The 18,917-nt window shown below is 50.3% G+C and overlaps 1 protein-coding gene across 1 annotated transcript in view; it reads left to right on the plus strand.

The window, feature by feature from the left end:
- The window catches only part of Cacng4 (calcium voltage-gated channel auxiliary subunit gamma 4), a 59,954-nt gene extending 41,731 nt beyond the window's left edge, over positions 1-18,223 (plus strand). The window contains exons 2-4 of the mRNA XM_034507855.2: positions 8,530-8,613; positions 13,868-14,008; positions 15,362-18,223. Coding sequence (XP_034363746.1) covers positions 8,530-8,613; positions 13,868-14,008; positions 15,362-15,900 — 764 coding nt within the window. The 3' untranslated portion in view covers positions 15,901-18,223. The remainder of the gene's footprint in view (positions 1-8,529; positions 8,614-13,867; positions 14,009-15,361) is intronic.
- Positions 18,224-18,917: the final 694 nt, after the last annotated feature.

Here is an 18,917-nt window from a genome sequence, read left to right on the forward strand (position 1 = left end):
CTCCAAGGGACCTCCTTCTGTCTCCAAAGCAGCCTTGTTATAGAGATGCAACAGACTGGTATACAGAATCCACACAGCACGTCAGCCTTGACCTAAGCCCAAGCCGAGCTTTGTCTACAAGTAGCATGTGTCCTAAAGGTGGCCATCCTAGAGGACCAGACTTGAAGAAGTAGGAAGCCCTGGCCCCAACTTCCCAGAAGTCATTTAGAATGGACCACAGAACCAGTACCCAAGGGACAGAAACTGGAAATGTTTCTCTGCCTGCTCCCATCCTGTCCTCCTGTGAACAAAGTTTACAGGGTGGGTAACCAGGGATGCTGCAGAGCCATTCCCCCAGGCCACCTACCCATTGCTGTGAGCAAAAGGCAAGAAATAATTGGTGTGGCTGAGTCGCAGAATGGACAGGGGACATATGCAGGAGGCTGATGGCTGCAGCAGATGTGGGGCAGGCAGGAGGGTGTCTGTATGCTCCTGGTAGGTGCTCCTAGCTGCTGTTGATGGTTGCGGGGTTCCAGTGGTGTGCTGCTCTGGAGAAACCATGCAGGAGGTAAAGGATGGCATGAACGATCAGTTATTATTAAGGCAGCAGCTGGCGTTCTTTCCCCTGGGATTTCCTTAATTAGAATGGGCTGCTAAGGTGCCTCTCACCAAGATGGTGTCAGGTGCCAACATCCTTCAAATGACTCAAAGAGTGACTAACTACCCAGCTTTTACACTGAAAGGCTTGTCTCTGGAATCCCTTGAGTCCAGGGGATGGGCCACCCAGGCTCTCTGTGACAGCATAGCCCTGAGGTATGACCTTCAGAAGGATCATGGAAGAACAGACTACCCCATCCCACTGCACACACACACACACACACACACACACACACACACACACACACCCCTACACATACACTCACACTACACACACACATTCCTGCCACCACCACAGTTCTAGCCTGGTTTACCAGCTTCATACACACACACACACACACACACACACACACACACACACACACACACATATACATACACATATACAGACAGACAGACATGCACACACCTTTAGGAAAAGTGGCTCATGGTGGAAGGAGACGAGTGGATGCCTATGTACAAGCTGACATGTATGTACAGCTCCACAGAAAGCCATGAAAATCCAGCAGGAGCAGCCCCTCTGACCCCTTCCTGAGTTTTACAGATGAGGACATAACTCACCTGGAGCCACGTGCTTCACAAACTCTTTCTCACGCCAGTAGCTTCCTGATCTCCCAGAGGCCCGTTGTGTTCCTGTGAGTGCCCTGCTCTTAGTGCCTCTGTATTCTTGTAGAGGGGTCAGTGCAGGGTCCCGGAATGAACCACGCACTAAAAAGAAGTTCAGTGTCACTTAGCCGACAGCACAGAGCAGCATTCCGTCTTGCTGAAAAGGAGTTGGAAACAGCTTTCTCTCCTGCTTCTCTCACTGGCCATTAATTTTCTCCCTGTTAAGTGCCTCAAGCCAATGCTAACAAAATTAAACTTGACAGAGATAAATGTGGGGTCCCCAGGCCTGAAACTGTTGAGTTTCACATAAACAGGTAACTCTTGTGGGAAAAACTCCCAGGGAAACTGAGGCAATGAGAATGCTAGGTCCCATTAATGGAAGCAAGTCTGGAGAAGGAGGATACAGTCTGGATGTTGATTTGTTTATTTTTTTTTTTAAGATTTATTTATTTTATTTAAGAGTACATTGTAGCTGTCTTCAGACACAGCAAAAGAGGGCATCAGATCCTATTATAGATGGTTGTGAGCCACCATGTGGTTGCTGGGAATTGAACTCAGGACCTTAGGAAGAACAGTGTTCTTAACCACTGAGCCATCTCTCTAGCCCTGATTTGTTTATTTTGAGACAAGGTCTCACTAGATAGCCTTGGTTGGCCTGAACTTGCTATGTAGACTAGGGTGTGTGTGTGTGTGTGTGTGTGTGTGTGTGTGTGTGTGTGTGTGCGCGCGCGCGCATGCATGCGTGCACATGCCCATGGGCACACACATGTGTAATGAGTACATGTGTGGAGGCCAGAAGTCAACTTTGAGTTGCTATGCTTCAGGACATGGAGTTTCCTCAGCTGTCCCTAACGGGGAGGGGGAATGAAGAAGACTCTTGGAGCCACCATGAAAAGAATAGGTAAAAAGATCTGACCAAACTGGACGTTTAGAGGAAATATCTCAAATTGTTAGCTTCGAGGTAAGGGAGAATCTCTTTCTCTTTTTTGGTCAGTAGGGGCAAAACCAGTGGGTGAGAACCTGCTCCATTGTCCACTTCCTCCTTAGACAATGATGGGGTAGAATTGACTGTAGTGGATCTAGCTTCCCACCTGTGAATTAGGGTAGGCCCCTCAAAACCCTGAACAACCTCCTCATAACTTGATTTCATCTGCAGGACCCTCATTTACAATAATGATCTGCTATATCGGAAATCCAGAATGCACCACAGTGGCCCAGCTGTTAAAGCTTGTTCCCCAGCCTGTGGCTCTATTGGGAGGCAGCGGGGTCCTTAAGAGGTGGGGCTGGTTGGAACAAGCGTCCTTAATTGAGGGTGTACCCATGTAGGAGATGGAGACCTTGGCTCCTTTTTCTTTGCTCCCAGCCACCATGTGATGAATGGGGCCTCACAGCCTCCGGCTCTCATCACAATGTCCTGCTAAATACTATATCACAGGCTCGAAGAACCTCAGACTGGAGCCTTGAGCGGGAGTCAAAATGAGCCTTTCCTCGCTCGCTCGCCATTGGTCGTCTCCCGTGTCATGTCACAGTGGTGGAAAGCTGACTGGCATAGGTGCATTCATAGCTACTGCAGGGAGTCTCTCTCTAGTTGTATGAGGAAGAAGGGAGAAGGAAAAGGAAGCAGAGAGAGAGGGAGGGAGCAAAGGGGAGGGGTGGAGAGGACCAGAAAAGCCACTGTGGAGTACATGCAATGAGACTCCCTCTGATCATTATCCTATAAACGGTGGGACCCACCATGTATGATCAGAGCCCCCAAGAAATAACTGATCGATTTAGACATGTAGACATTCCTGCAGCCACTGCAAATCGTGTGCTTAAGAATGAGCCACTGGGGAGATAAGTCAGCCGCTAAAATGCTATCCAAGCATAAATTCCTGAGTTCAGTCCCCAACACCCAAGTAAAAAGCCAAGAGTGTTGACAGGTACTTGAAGTTCCAGCCCTGGAAAAGCAGAGATTTCCAGAGGCCAGCCAGCCTAGGCTATTTGACACATTCCAGTTAGTGAGAGACCCTGCCTCAAAAAACAAGGTCAGTAGTCCCTGAGGAAGGATACCCAAAGTTGACTTCTGGCCTCCATACATGTACATGTGTATTCACGCATGTGTACCCATGTGTGCATGCACACCACACTCACATATAAATATATGTACCATAAACACACACTATGCACACATGTACATACCCCACACACTCATTGCACACACACCATATCATATAAACACCACACACACATACCACACACATGCATACCATACATACACATCACACACACACATATACCACATATACATACCATACACACACACATACACCACACACACACACACACTGAGTTAACAGGCTATGGATATTTCTTGTTAATCACCCAGCACTTCAAAAACAGAATCACAGGCCTGGCCTGGTGGTGTTAATTCCCACACTTGGGAGGCAAAGACAGGTAGATAGGCATTCAAGGCCAGCCTAGTCTACCTCGTAAAATCAGGCTAGCCAAGGCTAGGTGATACCCTGTCTCAAAACGAACAAACAAAGGCTACGAAAACTGATACATGTACCACGAAATCTTGTTTACAAGTCTATCTAAAATAACGGCATGGGACATAGTTCAGTGACAGAGCACTCGCATAGCATGCTGGGAGCCCTAGGCTCCGTCCCCAGTGCCATAAAAATCAACTCATACGTTTAGTTAAATAATTTTCTAGCTGTAGCATGGAGAACAGTGAAATTTATCGGAAGGATGCTTGTAGCAGATGTCTCTGTGCGAGTGAGTGCAATCTAGCGATCCGGAGTCTTGGCTTTGCCTGGAGTTTGAACAACTACAGGACACCCTTATGAAGGTTAAAGCCCTTTCCCTCGGTACTGGGCAGGGAGGAGGCTCTTACACCTCTCTCTCCCCTGTGGCTTTCTTTTAGGACTTTTCTAAGCATCATTTGGATTAATATTGACTTACTGTTTTTCTAATTAGAAAAGAAAAGTTTATTGGGCAGAGGTGGCGCACGCCTTTAATCCCAGTACTCAAGAGGCAGAGACAGGCAGATCTTTGAGTTAAGGCCAGCCTGATCCACAGAGTGAGTTTCAGGACAGTCTCTATTAACACTAAGAGTGTCCCTGTCATATGACCCAACAATTGCACCCCTGGCCAATTGTTTCAGAATGGTAATAAACATTTTTTTTTCCCCAAGACCTGAACGTGAACAGCAACAGCAGTGGCTGGAAACAGTGGACCCCGCTCAGGGGTCATGATTTAGCAGAAGACGAAGTTTCCGTGCTGTAGAACACTGCCCAGCCATGGAAGGCACAAGCCACCAGTTCACAAACGGGAGATAATCTCAGAACTGTGTCGAGTACAAAAGGCCACCCCCTAAAGGTTACTGTGCCGTACAGCCCACATGTTGACATTTTAAAGGGCAAAGCTACCACAACTGAGAACCCCATGGTGATTGCTGTGGGTTGAGGAGAGACTGAGTAGACAGAAAGGTGGGTGTGGCTAAACACAAAGGGCACCTGGAAGTGATCCTTGTGATAGAAGGTTCTGGATCACACATGAGGTCAGTGTCACCATCCTGGATATGTCATTGTGCTAGTTTTCTCAGGTGTTACCCGGAAACAGAGTGAAGGTCATCCCATGTCATACCACTTCTTCCTCTCTATGTATGTGTGGGTATCGTATGTGTGTGTGGTCACCAGCACGGGCATGTGTGGAGGCCAGAAGTTGACTTTGAAATGGTTCTTAATTGTTTTATTTTCATGCTTATCTGTGTGTATGCATGTGTGAGTGCATGTGTATATGTGTTCATGTGTGTGGGTGCACATGTATGTGTATTTGTGTGGGTATACATGTATATGTATTGGTACACATATGTGAGTTCACATGTATATGTGTTGATGCATATGTATGAGTGTGCATGCATGTGTGTGAGTGCACATGTATGTGTGGGTGCATTATGTGGGTATGCATGTTTGTGTAGATGTACATGCATATGTGTGTGTGCATGTGTGTGAGTGCATGTGTATATGTGTGTGTCTGTTCATGTGTGTGGGTGCACATGTGTGTGTGTGTGTGCCTGAGCTACTGTTAGGTCCTCTCTCATTGTTCTTCACCTTATGTGTTGAGGCAGTCTCTAGCTGAAACCAGATCTTACTGTTTGAGCTATCTTAAGTAGCCAGCTTGCTCTGAACTTCCTGTATCTTCTCCCTCACCAACCCTCAAGCACACCACCAGCTTGGGGTTACAAGCACATCATTCTGGGGTTACAGGCACACCACCCTGGATTACAGGCACACCACCCTGGGGTTATAGGCACACCACCGTGGGTTACAGGCACATCACACTGGGTTACAGGCACACCACCCTGGAGTTACAGGCACACCACCCTGGAGTTACAGGCACATTACCCTGGGTTACAGGCACACCACTCTGGGTTACAGGCACATTACCCTGGGTTACAGGCACACCACCCTGGATTACAGGCACACCACCCTGGAGTTACAGGCACACCACCCTGGAGTTACAGGCACATTACCCTGGGTTACAGGCACACCACTCTGGGTTACAGGCACATTACCCTGGGTTACAGGCACACCACCCTGGATTACAGGCACACTACCCTGGGGTTATAGGCACACCACCGTGGGTTACAGGCACATCACACTGGGTTACAGGCACATCACCCTGGGTTACAGGCACACCACCCTGGAGTTACAGGCACATTACCCTGGGTTACAGGCACACCACTCTGGGTTACAGGCACATTACCCTGGAGTTACAGGCACACCACTCTGGGTTACAGGCACATTTCCCTGGAGTTACAGGCACACCACTCTGGGTTACAGGCACACCACCCTGGAGTTACAGGCACACCACCCTGGGTTATAGGCACACCACCCTGGAGTTACAGGCACACCACCCTGGGTTACAGGCACACCACCCTGGGTTACAGGCACACCACCCTGGGTTACAGGTACACCACTCCGGGTTACAGGCAGGCCTCCTCACCTGTCAGATTTTGGCATCCTCTCATGGGATCTGAACTCCAGTCCTCAAACTTGCATGCTGTAACCCCAACCTTCTCTACCTCACGGAACCTGGAGCTTTCTGATTGGCTAGACGTTGCTGGTTGGCTGGTGTGCCCAGGATCCTCTTCTCTTTGCCCACCTCCCCACTCGGCACTGCGAGATTACAGAATCCCACCATATCAGGCCTTGCACACGGGTGCTGAGGACTCAGACTCAGTCCTCATGCTTGAGTGGCAAGCACATTACCCACTGAGCCATCTCCCAAGCCTCTCTCATTATGTCTCACATGAGCATATGAATCTACAGTAATTAAAAATAATGTGCTTTTTTAAAAAAATAGAGGCAGAAGGGCCTGGGAGTAGAATATGTACATAGTATAAGCAAGGACTTGGGATCAACTCACAGCACCCCTTAAAACTAGGGGAGACCCCTACCTGTATGCATGTGCATGGGAGGGTGTGGGGAGACAGTCCACAAAGACAAGTCAGCTGCAGGATTGTCGAGCTGAAGAGATTGTTTTCTTCTTTCCCAACCTCTTATTATTTGACTTGTTCCAACAAGCATGTGCAACTTGGTGATTTTCTTTAGACCTGTGAAGTGGCAAAAAAAAAAAAAAAAAAAAAAAAAAAAAGGAAGTCTTGGGGGTGGGCAGTGCTAGAACGCTCTGCTCCCCCACTCCTTTAAAGGCTGGTTTGGGGTCTGCGGGAACAGTTTTAAATCTTGGGGGGGCAGGTCCTAGGAATGAGTCGGGGGGCTGCAGCTGTCCCACTTGACTCTCTGCCAGTCTACCTACCCGCAACCATCCTGTGCCCAGTCCATTCTGGCAGTCCTGCTGCTTCACCAGCTCCTGCATTTGCTCTCTGACTCAAACACTCAGGGACACATGAAGTAGAAGATGGACAGCTCAGGACCGGCAGCTCAGGGCCCAGCAGCGGTGAGTCTCCTTGACTCACCCCCAGAGGCCAAGAACCACCTCAGAGCCTCGCCGGTATCATCTGTAGTTCTAAGTTTCATCTGTAGAGCTGAGATGAGAGATGAGAGCTGACGTTACTGCCACTGAGTAGGCGAGGGAACTCAAGGTTAACTGAGTTCTCACAGAAAACACACCCCACCCGAGATACCTCCTCTGAGACTCTCCGTCTGTCTCCTGCACCTCTGATCAGAGGTCCGGGGAAGTACAGATGCTACTGTGCACACAGGTCTTTGGAGCAGCAGCTGAAGGGAGGTGGAGAGAGATCCTGGAGTAGGGCAGCTGGTCACTAGGTAGGAGAGTGACAAGCTCCCAGCTCAGCAGGAAGACCTTAGTTGGACACACGGGAAGACAGATGTGCCCCTGGCCTACTTCTAGCCTCCAGTACTGTCCCCACCCACTATGAGGCCAGGCTGGGCTGCTGGAAGCTAGCAGGATGCTTGGCCGCAGCTTCAAGAGAACTGACTACAGCTGGGAATAGACCAGCTCTGACCAGTTAAGGGGTTAGAGAGGAAGAGCTCTGGCCGTCGGCTGCTGGAGTCATGTGACTGAGTAGGCATGAGGAGTTGGCAATCACAGGCACGTAGTGTCATGATCTCCCTGTCTTCCCCACATGACTCCCTCTCTACTGGTGTGTTTAGTGACTGGCATTCTCAGGCTGCAGGGCAACAGATGATTGGGAGAAAACGGATAGAAGATTCTGGAAGGGAGAACTGCCCTGTCCTTGAGTTAAACCAGGAATTCTGCTTTTCTACACTGCAAAGACAACTTCTCCAAGCTGGGCAGGAGATAGTTGCACCCTTCTGGAAGTTTCTTAGCTCTCTGCCTTCAATTGGATTGAGGAGATTGGAATCTGAGTCCATTCTAGCACTTGGAGGGAGGAATTCACTCTGTTACTGTATAAGTACCACCCAACCTGTCCCTCTGTGAGTCTGCCTGTCCCTTTGCCCATTCACAAGAAACAAACTCCTACTCACTTTTCAAGCAGCAACGCAAGAATCCCCCTGGGTCTGGGCATCCCACCTGCGGTTTGGGGCCTTTTGTCCTGACAGTGAGGTGTGTTGTTTCATCTTTGAGGATGTCAAGGGTTAACCAGAAATGATACAGTTCTGATTAATGCCCATCTCTGTGTGCAAGACCTCTGTGTGAGTCCATGTCCCCACGGAACACTGAGCAGTGGGGACTTCAGACGCAACCTCTCTTGTCTCTGCCCCTGTGACCTGCCCAAAGCTTCCATATCTGGAATGAATGGTTGTCCTATCCTATGGGACATTCACAGCCTGTGTTTCCCCTTGGTTCCTCCAGGCATCTATAAAGGGCACTGCTTCCGGATCAACCACTTCCCAGAGGACAACGATTACGACCATGACAGCTCCGAGTACCTCCTCCGTGAGTGACAAGTACCTCAGCTGCTTTGTATTGAGGAGGGGAGAGGAAGGGAGGGGCTAGAGAGGTGAGCCCTGTGGACTTGGCACAGTTCTTTGCCCTGGGGGCTTGTGAGCATTTTCATTTAGAAGTCCTGAGCTCAGAGGGTGGGCTTAGTGTAGGAGTGGCCTGATACGTTGTGTATTTGAGGGTAAGTCCAGTGGATCAAGGGCCAAGGCCCACAAGCACGGAAGCCCAATCAGTAAAGAACAGCTTCAAGGGACGGCTGGTAGAGCAAGCAGAATTTAAGGGTAGGAACTTCCACTGCGGATGTAGCTCAGTTGGTAGAGTGCTTGCCTAACATGCACGAGGCTCTGGGTTCCATCCCTGCCCAGCACAGCTTAAGTCCATCTTGGTGGCACAGGCTGCAATCTCAGCACCCCTGAGGTGTGGAGGATCAGGAATTCAAGGTCATCTCCTGCTATGTAGTAAGTTTGAGTCTAGATTAGGTTACCTACCGGAGACCCCCGTCTCCAGTTTTACAAAAAGAAAAGATACGAGCTCTCTGAGCCCCGTATGCTTGTTCAGACTAAAAATATCAACACTGAAGAGGAAGAGGCAGAAGGACCAGGAGGCCAAGGTCCTCCTCTACTGTGTAGTGACTTTGAGGTCAGCCTGAGCTCTATAAGGCCCAGTCCTGATAAAAGCTAAAAATAGCTCTGCCCGGGACACATCTTCCTGAGGGGTGGAGCATCTGAGGCACACTGTGTAGGGATTACCTCACCAGACTTCTTCTGTGAGGAATCTTGTCAGTGAAGAAGCTGAAGGGGAGAACGACCCTATAGGAAAACCAGCAGTCTCAACTAACCCAGACTCCAGGGAGCTCCCAGAGACTGAGCCACCAACCAGGAGCATACACACTTACAGCAGAGGTCTGCCTGGTCTGACCTTATTGGGAGAAGATGTGCTTAATCCTCCAGAGACTTGAGGCCCAGGGAAGGGGGAGGTGTAGTGGGGGTGGAGCACATGGGAGGGGGGACTTGGAAGGGGGCAATGCCTGGAATGTAAATGAATAAAATAATTAAAACTTTAAAAAAAAAAGAATTCTACAGTTGGTGATGAAGCTGGTAGGGCCTCCTCTGACAGGTGGCCCTAAATCCCTTCAGCCCCAACTAATGCAGCCACTGCCTCTGCCTATGGATTGCCTTTAAGCTCTTCCTCCCGTCTGATCCTGGGACTGAGTTATGCCTCCCCATCAGTACCCACAACATGTGCTGAACCCCAAAGGATGGGCTACTCCTGCTCCCAAAGTCTGTCCAGAGTTCATCCGTGGACCTCTGGACCCCTCTCCTCCAGAAAAGAGGGAGACACAGCCAGAGAGGGGCTAGAAATGGATGCTAGGCTTTCTGTGTCGTTCCCTCCTCCCCATCAGCCAAAAGACACAAAGCTGCTTCTCGCAGCACCCTGGGGCTCAGGCCCAGCCTCACACATAGAAAATCGATACCAGTGTGTCCTTAGAGAGAGCATAATTCACCGTACACCTGATTATGGGTCTTTTTTTTTTCCCCTACAAGAAAGGATTTGGATCATGAGTCATCAGATGAAATAGAACAGTGCGCGGTTCCCTTGGAGCTGAGGCTATGTCAGGCTGCTCCAGCCGGCCCCGGAACCTGAAATAATACGACCAGAGCCCTGCCTCCAACCCACCTCCCTATCTTCTCCCCTTTTGACTTCCTGTCCTCTGATTTGACATACTGGAGGCCCACACTACGTGGTAAATGAGGTCCCCTTCGGGTAGCCAGAGATGAGGGAGATTGCGCACTGCGCAACTCAAGAAATGCAGCTTGCATAGATTACGGTGTGAGCGACATCCTTCCGGTTCTGTGATGCAGAGCTCGGAAAAAGGGAGCTGAAAGGACAGAGCTGATTGGCAACAGCCGAGACCCTTAGGCGAGAGTACGGCAGCCTCCTTCATTTTGCAGTTTGGCAGAGAGAAGGCTTGGGAAATATCTCCATCGGTGATACTGTCCTCCACAAGCCGGAGTTGGGAGCCTTGAAGGTTTGGTCCATACAGTCAGCCTCCTGGATGGGATATAAAAAGACAGAGTAAGGGTCTGGAGTCACACAAAGCACGTGAGCAGAAGCTTTGGCCCTGATGTTACAGGTCCTCCCATCAGCAGTGTCCCCTGGGTAGCCAGGTGTCTGGGAGTACCTCAGAGTGATAGTGTCAATATGGCAGCTGTCTCTCCCACAAAGGATGTGTTCTCAAATGTACCAGATCCCCATGGAGACCTGCTGGTTCGTAATAAGCTACTGTGTGTCCAGGGGTAGCTGTAAATATAGGTCCCTGAAAACTGATTTCCAACTTCCCCCAGGACACAGGGAAACCTGGAGCCAACTGCAGGCCAACTTCAAGACCTGTGAAGGTCATAATCCCCGTGGCCATGGGGCCTGTGTCTTCCAGGCTACCTTGATTCCCAGTATTCAGCCCTCTGGTCTCTGTGTAGAGGATCCCTGGAGGGAGGTCTCTGGGGGCTCATAGGATGATGTCATCTGTTTCTTCATTCATTTAATGTAACTCTGTCATAGACATCACCATTCTGAGCAAGCGGAATACAGAGGCATGGAAATAGCTCTGGCCTCCGTGTGGTGTCAGAACACAGGAATCTGAAGGGCACAAAAGGTTCTATAGCAAGGAAAGGCCTGTGAGACAGCAGCCCAGCAGGCCTGAGGCTAGGCAGTTCCTCACTCTTACCTTAGAAAGTTCAAGAAACAAGTCAACTCTGAGCCTCACATTCCTAAGAGAGGCTAGACTTGCATTTTGAATTGCATTTGGTCCCTGGATGCCTATGTGCATTGCACACTCACAACTTGGGATCTGAGGGAGTCACCACCTCACACCCTTCAGAGAGTCTCTTTCTCAGGTGTGTCTTGTCCCCATAGTTTCTGCCTGTCTTGTCCCGGGTCTGGCACCTCTCTCCTAGGTTCAGGATTTCCAGTTAGATGGCTAATACCTGTGCCAAGCAACAGTGCTGGTGTCCAGGCAACTGTGACTCCACAGAGGGGCTTAGAGTAAGTTGCAAGATAGTGTCCATCCTCCAGATACACATCATCCCCCATGGCTGGATGTGGTCACTGAGGCGTGGCTGACTCCAGCTTTTCAGAGTCCCTGTGACAAGACACTCAAGCAACTGAGTCCTTGTAGCAAGAGACAGGTGCTGGCAGGACTCACCTGGATGGGTGACTCTGAGTCACAGGGCTCCAGTGTCCTCTCTGGACCATCTGACTGGTCTGCAGAAGGCAGGGCAGGGTCGTGACGTGAGTCTGGCCATCTCGGCTCAGAGGCACGTTTGAGAAGCACACAGGAAGCCTCCTCCCAGAGCCTGCAACTACAAGAAAGCTAAGAGGAGTCAGGGAGGAAGTGGCAGAGAGAGGATCTTTCATTTAATGCCCCCACACAATCCCTTCTCTGTGGAGCAGGGGCTCACACTGTGGGTGTACAGAAAGGAGACAAACACTGCCTTCAGAGGCTACAAGGCCCCAAGCCAGTCAGCTGGCTCAGGAGGGGCACCTGCCGGTGTTTCCTGACTCACAGTTCTCCAAGGCCCACGCAACTAGATTTCTCTGGGACTGCAAGGACAGAGGAGGCCAAGCTCTGAGCATCTCCCATGAATCTATTCTCTTCTTCTGACCTTGTCATCTACCCAGATGCTCAGGGTGAGGACCAAAAGCCTACTGTGTGCTTTGGTGGGCATTCATTTCCTAAGGGGCTATAACAAACCATCACGAACCCACATGACTGACAGCAACAGAAAATTGAGGCCTGGGTTCACTCAGAATGGTCTCATCTTGAGGCCTGTAAGGTCCCTAAACACATATGTAATACCTTTTTCCATAGGCAACCATATCCACAGGGAAAGGACATGGCCGACATTTTCAGCTTGGTATCATTTACTGTGGCCAAGTTATGAAACAGTGAACTCAGGTGGCCACTGAACTTCCTGGTCCTGCCTCCAACCATGCCGGTCAGGAGCAGAACAAGGAGTCAGACATGGTTTTGCTGGCCAGATGTGACTGACATCTTATTGTGCCCTGCCGCCTGCTCTGCCGCCTCTTCTGTGACGCACGCACGCACATTGTGAGCTTGTACATCTTCGTGTGTCACCAGGCCCAGTGGTGACTTGCTGAACATCAGAAAGGGTACACTGCAGCAGGCCTTGTGCTAATCTCCCCACAAGGACAAAACCAACCACAGCACAGTGGCCCCCACTAATTCATGGCTTTAATTTCTGAGGTTTTAGTCAACAGCAATTTAAACTTACGAAATGGAAAATGCCGGAAATAAAGAACCCATTGGTTTTTAAATTAACTTTTATTATAGTGTATTGTTGCCATGATCCTTCTTTATCATTTGCTGCTGTCAGTCACCTTCTATACCTGCTTTGTCAATTAGATTTTATCACGGTGGGCTGGCAAGATGGCGCCTGGTAAAGGTACTTGCCATGTGCACGAGCCTGTTGACCTGAGTTTGGTCACGGTCACAGAACCCACCTAAAGTCGGAAGAACTAACATCACAGACCTGTCCTCCGATGTCCACACATGGGCTGTGGCCCATGCATCCACACGGCAGCAACATTAAATGAAAATGTAAAATGTTGACTTTATCGTCAGTATGTATGTATAAGAAAACACAGGGTCCTTCTAGGAATCACAACTTGGAATGTACCCCTTATGGATGAGGAGGGAACTGAACTGTTAAAGCCATTTTTCATAAGTGGGGAAGGTAAGTCTTTGAAGAGTGAAGTCATCTGGCTAAGAACACACAGCGTGTGACAGAGCAGGTCTCACACCTAGTCCCACACTTACTGTGCTAACGCCTGTTCCTCCAACCGTTGGTCAGAGCGGGCTCTAGAGCACATCACTTTCCAGCCTTCTGGTGCTCCTGCAGGACCATTCAGGAGAGAGCTTAGTGGGCTGTGAGCTCTTGTATCAGTCCCGTACCATTCAGAATATTAGTTACTGTGGCCTCCCCAGTGCCACTGAGGGACTCTGATCCCTCTCGTCTGAAGGAAATGCAACCCACACCCAAAAAGAGGCCCAGTGACCCGAGGCAGGTGTGATTACAGGTCAGTTGGCATCTGAGAAAGTGAACAGCCAACCTAGAGCCATTTTTTTTGCCCAGGTCCAGCAGCAGGACTCCTAGGAGAGATGCTATGGCCATGGCAGGGATGCTGGCTGGACTCACTCCCGTGTCTGCTTTGTTCCTCCTTGGCTTAGGCATTGTGCGAGCCTCCAGTGTCTTTCCCATCCTCAGCACCATTCTGCTCCTGCTTGGAGGTCTCTGCATTGGCGCTGGGAGAATCTACAGCAGCAAGAACAACATTGTCCTCAGCGCAGGAATCCTCTTTGTGGCTGCAGGTATGCGGGGCTGCCCCTCCAGACAGAAGCTGAGCCCCTGAACTCGTGGTCTCTGATGCCAGGAATGTGCATCCAGGTGGGAGGGCAGTCTGAAATCACAGCACATGGTTAACTTGAAGAGGCCAGGTGTATAAGACTGGGGCAAGGATGGAGTTTTTGTTTGAGGAAATGACAGCCCTACAAATGGGATTTCACACATCGTAAAGGGTCATGCCACTGGATTGTGTCCTTGAGAGAGGTTAAATTGGTGGCGTTCGAAATTGCACCTCATATCAAAAAAATCAGGTGTGCAAAAGACAACCCAGGTAACGGGGTGCTGGGTGCTTCCCAAACCTATAACAGGGTCAGGAGCTGGCTGGGTTGGATATGAGGAAAGAACGTGAAGCCTCGTAGGATGCCAAAACCCAAGGGAGTTTGCTGTGGAGATAGGGTGGGAGCCTCGAAGAGGAAGGACAGAATAGCATCCATTTCTTAGCATAGATTTGTGTTGGCTATTCCGGGCTATCTCGAGATGAATTCAAGTATACTGGGGAGTTGGGTGGGTAACAGGCAAATGCTGTACTACGTTAAGGGAGGTGGTCATCACAGATTTCAGGTTCTGCTGGGAGTTGTATCTCTTACAAACACCCAAGGGTGGCTGGTCTCAGAGGGGGAAACCTAGCTATCAAGCTGGCTGCAGTGATGGACAGCTCTAATCCCAGCCCCTGGGAGGTAGAGGCAAAAGAGTCCCAGACTGGGAGAGGTGGCTCACTGGTTAAGGACACTAGCTGCTCTTAGAAAGGACAGGAGTTTGATTCCCAATACACACATGGTGGCTTACAGCCAGTCCCAGTTCTAGGGTGTCTGATGCCCTCCTCTTCCTGCCTTTCCAGGCAGACAAGTGGTGCACAGACATGCAGGCAACACACCAATACACGTATACATAAAATAAGTATTTTAAACAGAGGATCAGGAGTTCAAAGCCATCCTCAGATACCTAGGAATGTCTGAGCCAGCCTGGGCTACATGATGCCCTCTCAAAAGGAAAGAGAGGGAAGAAAAAGGAGAGAGGGAGGGATAAAAAGAGGGTAGAAAGGAAAAAGAATTAGTTACCAAGCCAGCTGAGATGGTGCATGCTTGTAATCCCAGCACTTGGGAGGTGGGGGATTAAGTGAAATTCAGTTACACAAATGCAGGGCAAGCCTGGGCTACATTAGATGCTGTCTCAAAAAATAAAAATAGATAGACTACCATAATAAATATTCATTAAGGAGAAGACTGGCCGCCATCCCATGTTCAGCAGCCTGCTCTCCATTCTCTCATCTCTGCTATGAGTCTAATCTCTATCTCTCTCCCTGCCCTGCTTCCTTTCAGGTCTCAGTAACATCATCGGTATCATCGTCTACATTTCCAGCAACACGGGCGACCCCAGTGACAAACGTGACGAAGACAAAAAGAACCATTACAACTACGGCTGGTCTTTTTACTTTGGAGCCCTGTCATTCATTGTGGCGGAGACCGTGGGCGTCCTGGCTGTAAACATTTACATTGAGAAAAATAAAGAGTTGAGGTTTAAGACCAAACGGGAGTTCCTTAAGGCCTCTTCCTCCTCTCCTTATGCCAGGATGCCGAGCTACAGGTACCGGCGACGGCGGTCCAGGTCCAGTTCAAGGTCCACTGAGGCCTCGCCCTCCAGGGATGCTTCTCCCGTAGGCCTGAAGATCACCGGGGCCATTCCCATGGGTGAGCTGTCCATGTACACACTGTCCAGAGAACCCCTCAAGGTGACCACAGCTGCCAGCTACAGTCCAGACCAGGATGCTGGCTTCCTGCAGATGCATGACTTCTTCCAACAGGACCTAAAGGAGGGTTTCCATGTCAGCATGCTGAACCGGCGGACAACTCCTGTGTGACCTACCCACCCCTTTCGGCATAGGCCTCCCCCAAGGTGGCTGTTTGTGTGGCACAGAACAGGGTGGCCCTTAAGATTATAGACAGTGAACTGGAGCTGAGTGCAATCCTCCCTGGCCTCCAGAAGATGCCGTGGGCTGGGTCAGAGTGAGGGAAGTTGGTAGATTGGAATCAGGAACAAGGTAGAAACCGAAGGCTGACTTTCTCCCAAGACAGGATGTTTTGCTGCCCTCTGGGTTTTGGAACTTCTCAAGAGGCCCAAGAATTTTCCAGAAGCTGCATCAGCCTGCCTCTTGGGAACCAAGAAACCAGTCATGCCAGATGTCAAACATGTCCCCCTTCACTGGGTGCTGGGCCACAGGAAGGCTTCTCCCAGACACTGGGACCTCTGGGCTCCCATCAGCTGTTTCCTGCCCAGAAGTTCCTGTGTCCTGGCATGAAATGAGCTTAAGCTCATTCCATTTCCCTCGGCCTCTGTCTGGCACCCTGGTGGAGCTGGTGGTTGTAAATATCATCCATCCTGAGGAGAGAGCTCTATGGCTAACTGGTGCTTCAGCCTTGAGCTGCCCTGGGGCTGGCTTCTCTCCATATCAGGAGACCAGGAATCCAGGACAAATTCAGAGGCTCTGCTGGCTTTCCTACATGCTTCTGGAAGTTTCTGCTGAGCTCAGAATGAACAGGACATACTGACTAATCTTGGAGGTCTGGAGGATGCCATGGATCTGAGGGAAGGTGGGTATGTGGCCTTTGACTCTGTCCCTCCACACTGGCCTGAGGAACCACTCTGTCCCCTGAGCATCAGAGGGCCCTGCTGGGTCATGGAACCATAGCCCCACCTCCAAACTCATGTTCTCAAACAGATATACAAGCTTAAGTGCAAGAAAGGGAAACTTGAGAGTGGGTAGAGACCAAAAAGAAGGAAGAAAGAGCATCCATTTCCGAGTGGCTATGAATCGTGGCGTACTGAAGAACATCAGCACAAGAACAAGCTCTACTCACCTCTTTATCCTAAAACAGAGCGACAACATCTCCCCTGACTCCTGCCGTTATAATTTATTTTGCCCACACCAGGATTCGGTGAACATTTGACTTGAGGGGCCATGCTGGGCTTTCTGTCTTTGCCTGAATCCAAGGATGAGTTCTGTGTCTGACAGTTTGTCTAACCGATCCCTCTCTTCCTCTTGAGGTGAACAAACAAACAAACAAACAAACAAAAACCACATGAGTGTGTACAGGTTAGAAAGAACTCTCCGGAAAGCGAAACTCACCCTCTTTTTCTACAACACGCGTGCTTTCTAAGGATCAGTCGTTTCTTACTTTTTGAGACTTCTTAATCCGATTTTGAACAGTCATCTGTGACCCCGGTAACTGTCTCACTTAGAAGTGACAAGCCAATTCTTACCTCAGTCACCTGCTCATGGAGCCTCCCCGCCCCCTAGGCTAACTCAGAGTTCAGGCGCAGGTCCATTTGTCCTTTCCTGCCCCACCACCACCACCACCACTGGAAGAAGACAACCCATATCATAGCTCCAGCCAGTGGCCTATGAGCTGGTGAGCTGAGACGTGAGCATGCCAAGGCTCCTTTGTGCTTGCTCAAAACCATTCCCTCCTGGCCAGGTTGGCTTCTCAGTATGTATTGAAGCATGCAGCAGTGAGCGCCAGTGTCAAGACATGTGTGGCCTGTCCCTGCTGCAGGCCTTCTCCCTGCCTCCCTCCCACCCACCCTCCCCTCCTCTACCACCATTATAACGTCTAATGAGGCTGAAGGAAGCCCCAGCCCCCAGGGAGACCCAGGACCTGTCTGATGTCTCTTCTGGCAATAGAGCAAGCAGCCTGTGGTAAACTTCCACACAAGACACCACCACCCCCAACTGTGATCCCAGAAGTTTCCATGATTCCACATAAGAAAGGTGTTCCGATGGCTCCTACCTCTTGTCGGCTTCCAGGCAGAGTGTACAGGCCCACTCCAGGGACCGAGAAGGAGTTAGGAAGAAAAGAGACAGGGGGATAGAGCACAGGGAGAAGGCGACCCCAGCCCTCACAGCCTGTCTCCCACTGACTGCCGGCCTCATTCTGGGGACCCTGGTCTCCAGCTTCCCCCTCCCTGTGGGACAGAGGGAGTAGAGCTGGACCCTACTGCTGACAGGCTCAGATCTGGCTCCTTCTCTGAAGGGACATGCAACCTGAACCCACCTTCCCACCCTTCCTCTGTCCCAACCCCCCACCCCCTGTGTGTTTCACCAGTTAAGCCCCTGTGACCCTGTACTCATCAATGGTTTGGGATTGTTAGTTCTGTCTTTTTTTTTTAAATAAATAAAAACATTTTTAAAAAGTTCTATTTTTGATATGGGGAGGTGAGGGGCGTGCTCCTTTGAGATCTTTATGGGTGTCTAGTGTCTCAGGTGGGGCAACCAAGAGAAAGGGTGAGGCGGTGAGGGTGGATACCATATGGACAAGACTGGTGTCTCTCTCTTGAACCTGAGGACCAGGCTAAGCTTAGTCTGGAGGTGCCTTGCCATTGAGATGCTTTACCATGCATAAGCCGAGAGCAGCTGAGTAAAGGGGGTGGGGGGGGCGTGGGAACTGGTGGCTCAGGATTTCTCAGGGACGCTTTTTCCTAGGTATCCATCTCAGATGAGAAGAAAGGGGGCTGGGTAACCAGGACAGAGTTTAGGTGGCCTGGGCAGAGATATGCGGACAACAGGACTCGGCCTTCTAGTTTGGTGCCCTTTCCTAGGACCTGGATGCAAGACGTCTTATAGAAGGAGACATAGCTGAGACAAATGGCCAGCAGGCTCTCCTATGCTGGACTGCCTCCACACCCCCACATACAACACAGTCAGGACAGCCAGCTGCCACTGCCCTGCCACAGGGAGGGGCAGGGTGAGAAAGGGAGAGAAGTGCCAGGTTGACCCATCCACCCAAGCTATACTTGGCAGATTGCACTGGCTCTGACAACTGCTATGAGTCACCAGCTTCTCCCTCATGTGGCCTTTGCTGGGTATAGAAGGCCTGGAGA

The sequence above is a fragment of the Arvicanthis niloticus genome, chromosome 6 (genome assembly GCF_011762505.2).
Source record: "Arvicanthis niloticus isolate mArvNil1 chromosome 6, mArvNil1.pat.X, whole genome shotgun sequence".
Classification (NCBI taxonomy): Eukaryota; Metazoa; Chordata; class Mammalia; order Rodentia; family Muridae; genus Arvicanthis; species Arvicanthis niloticus.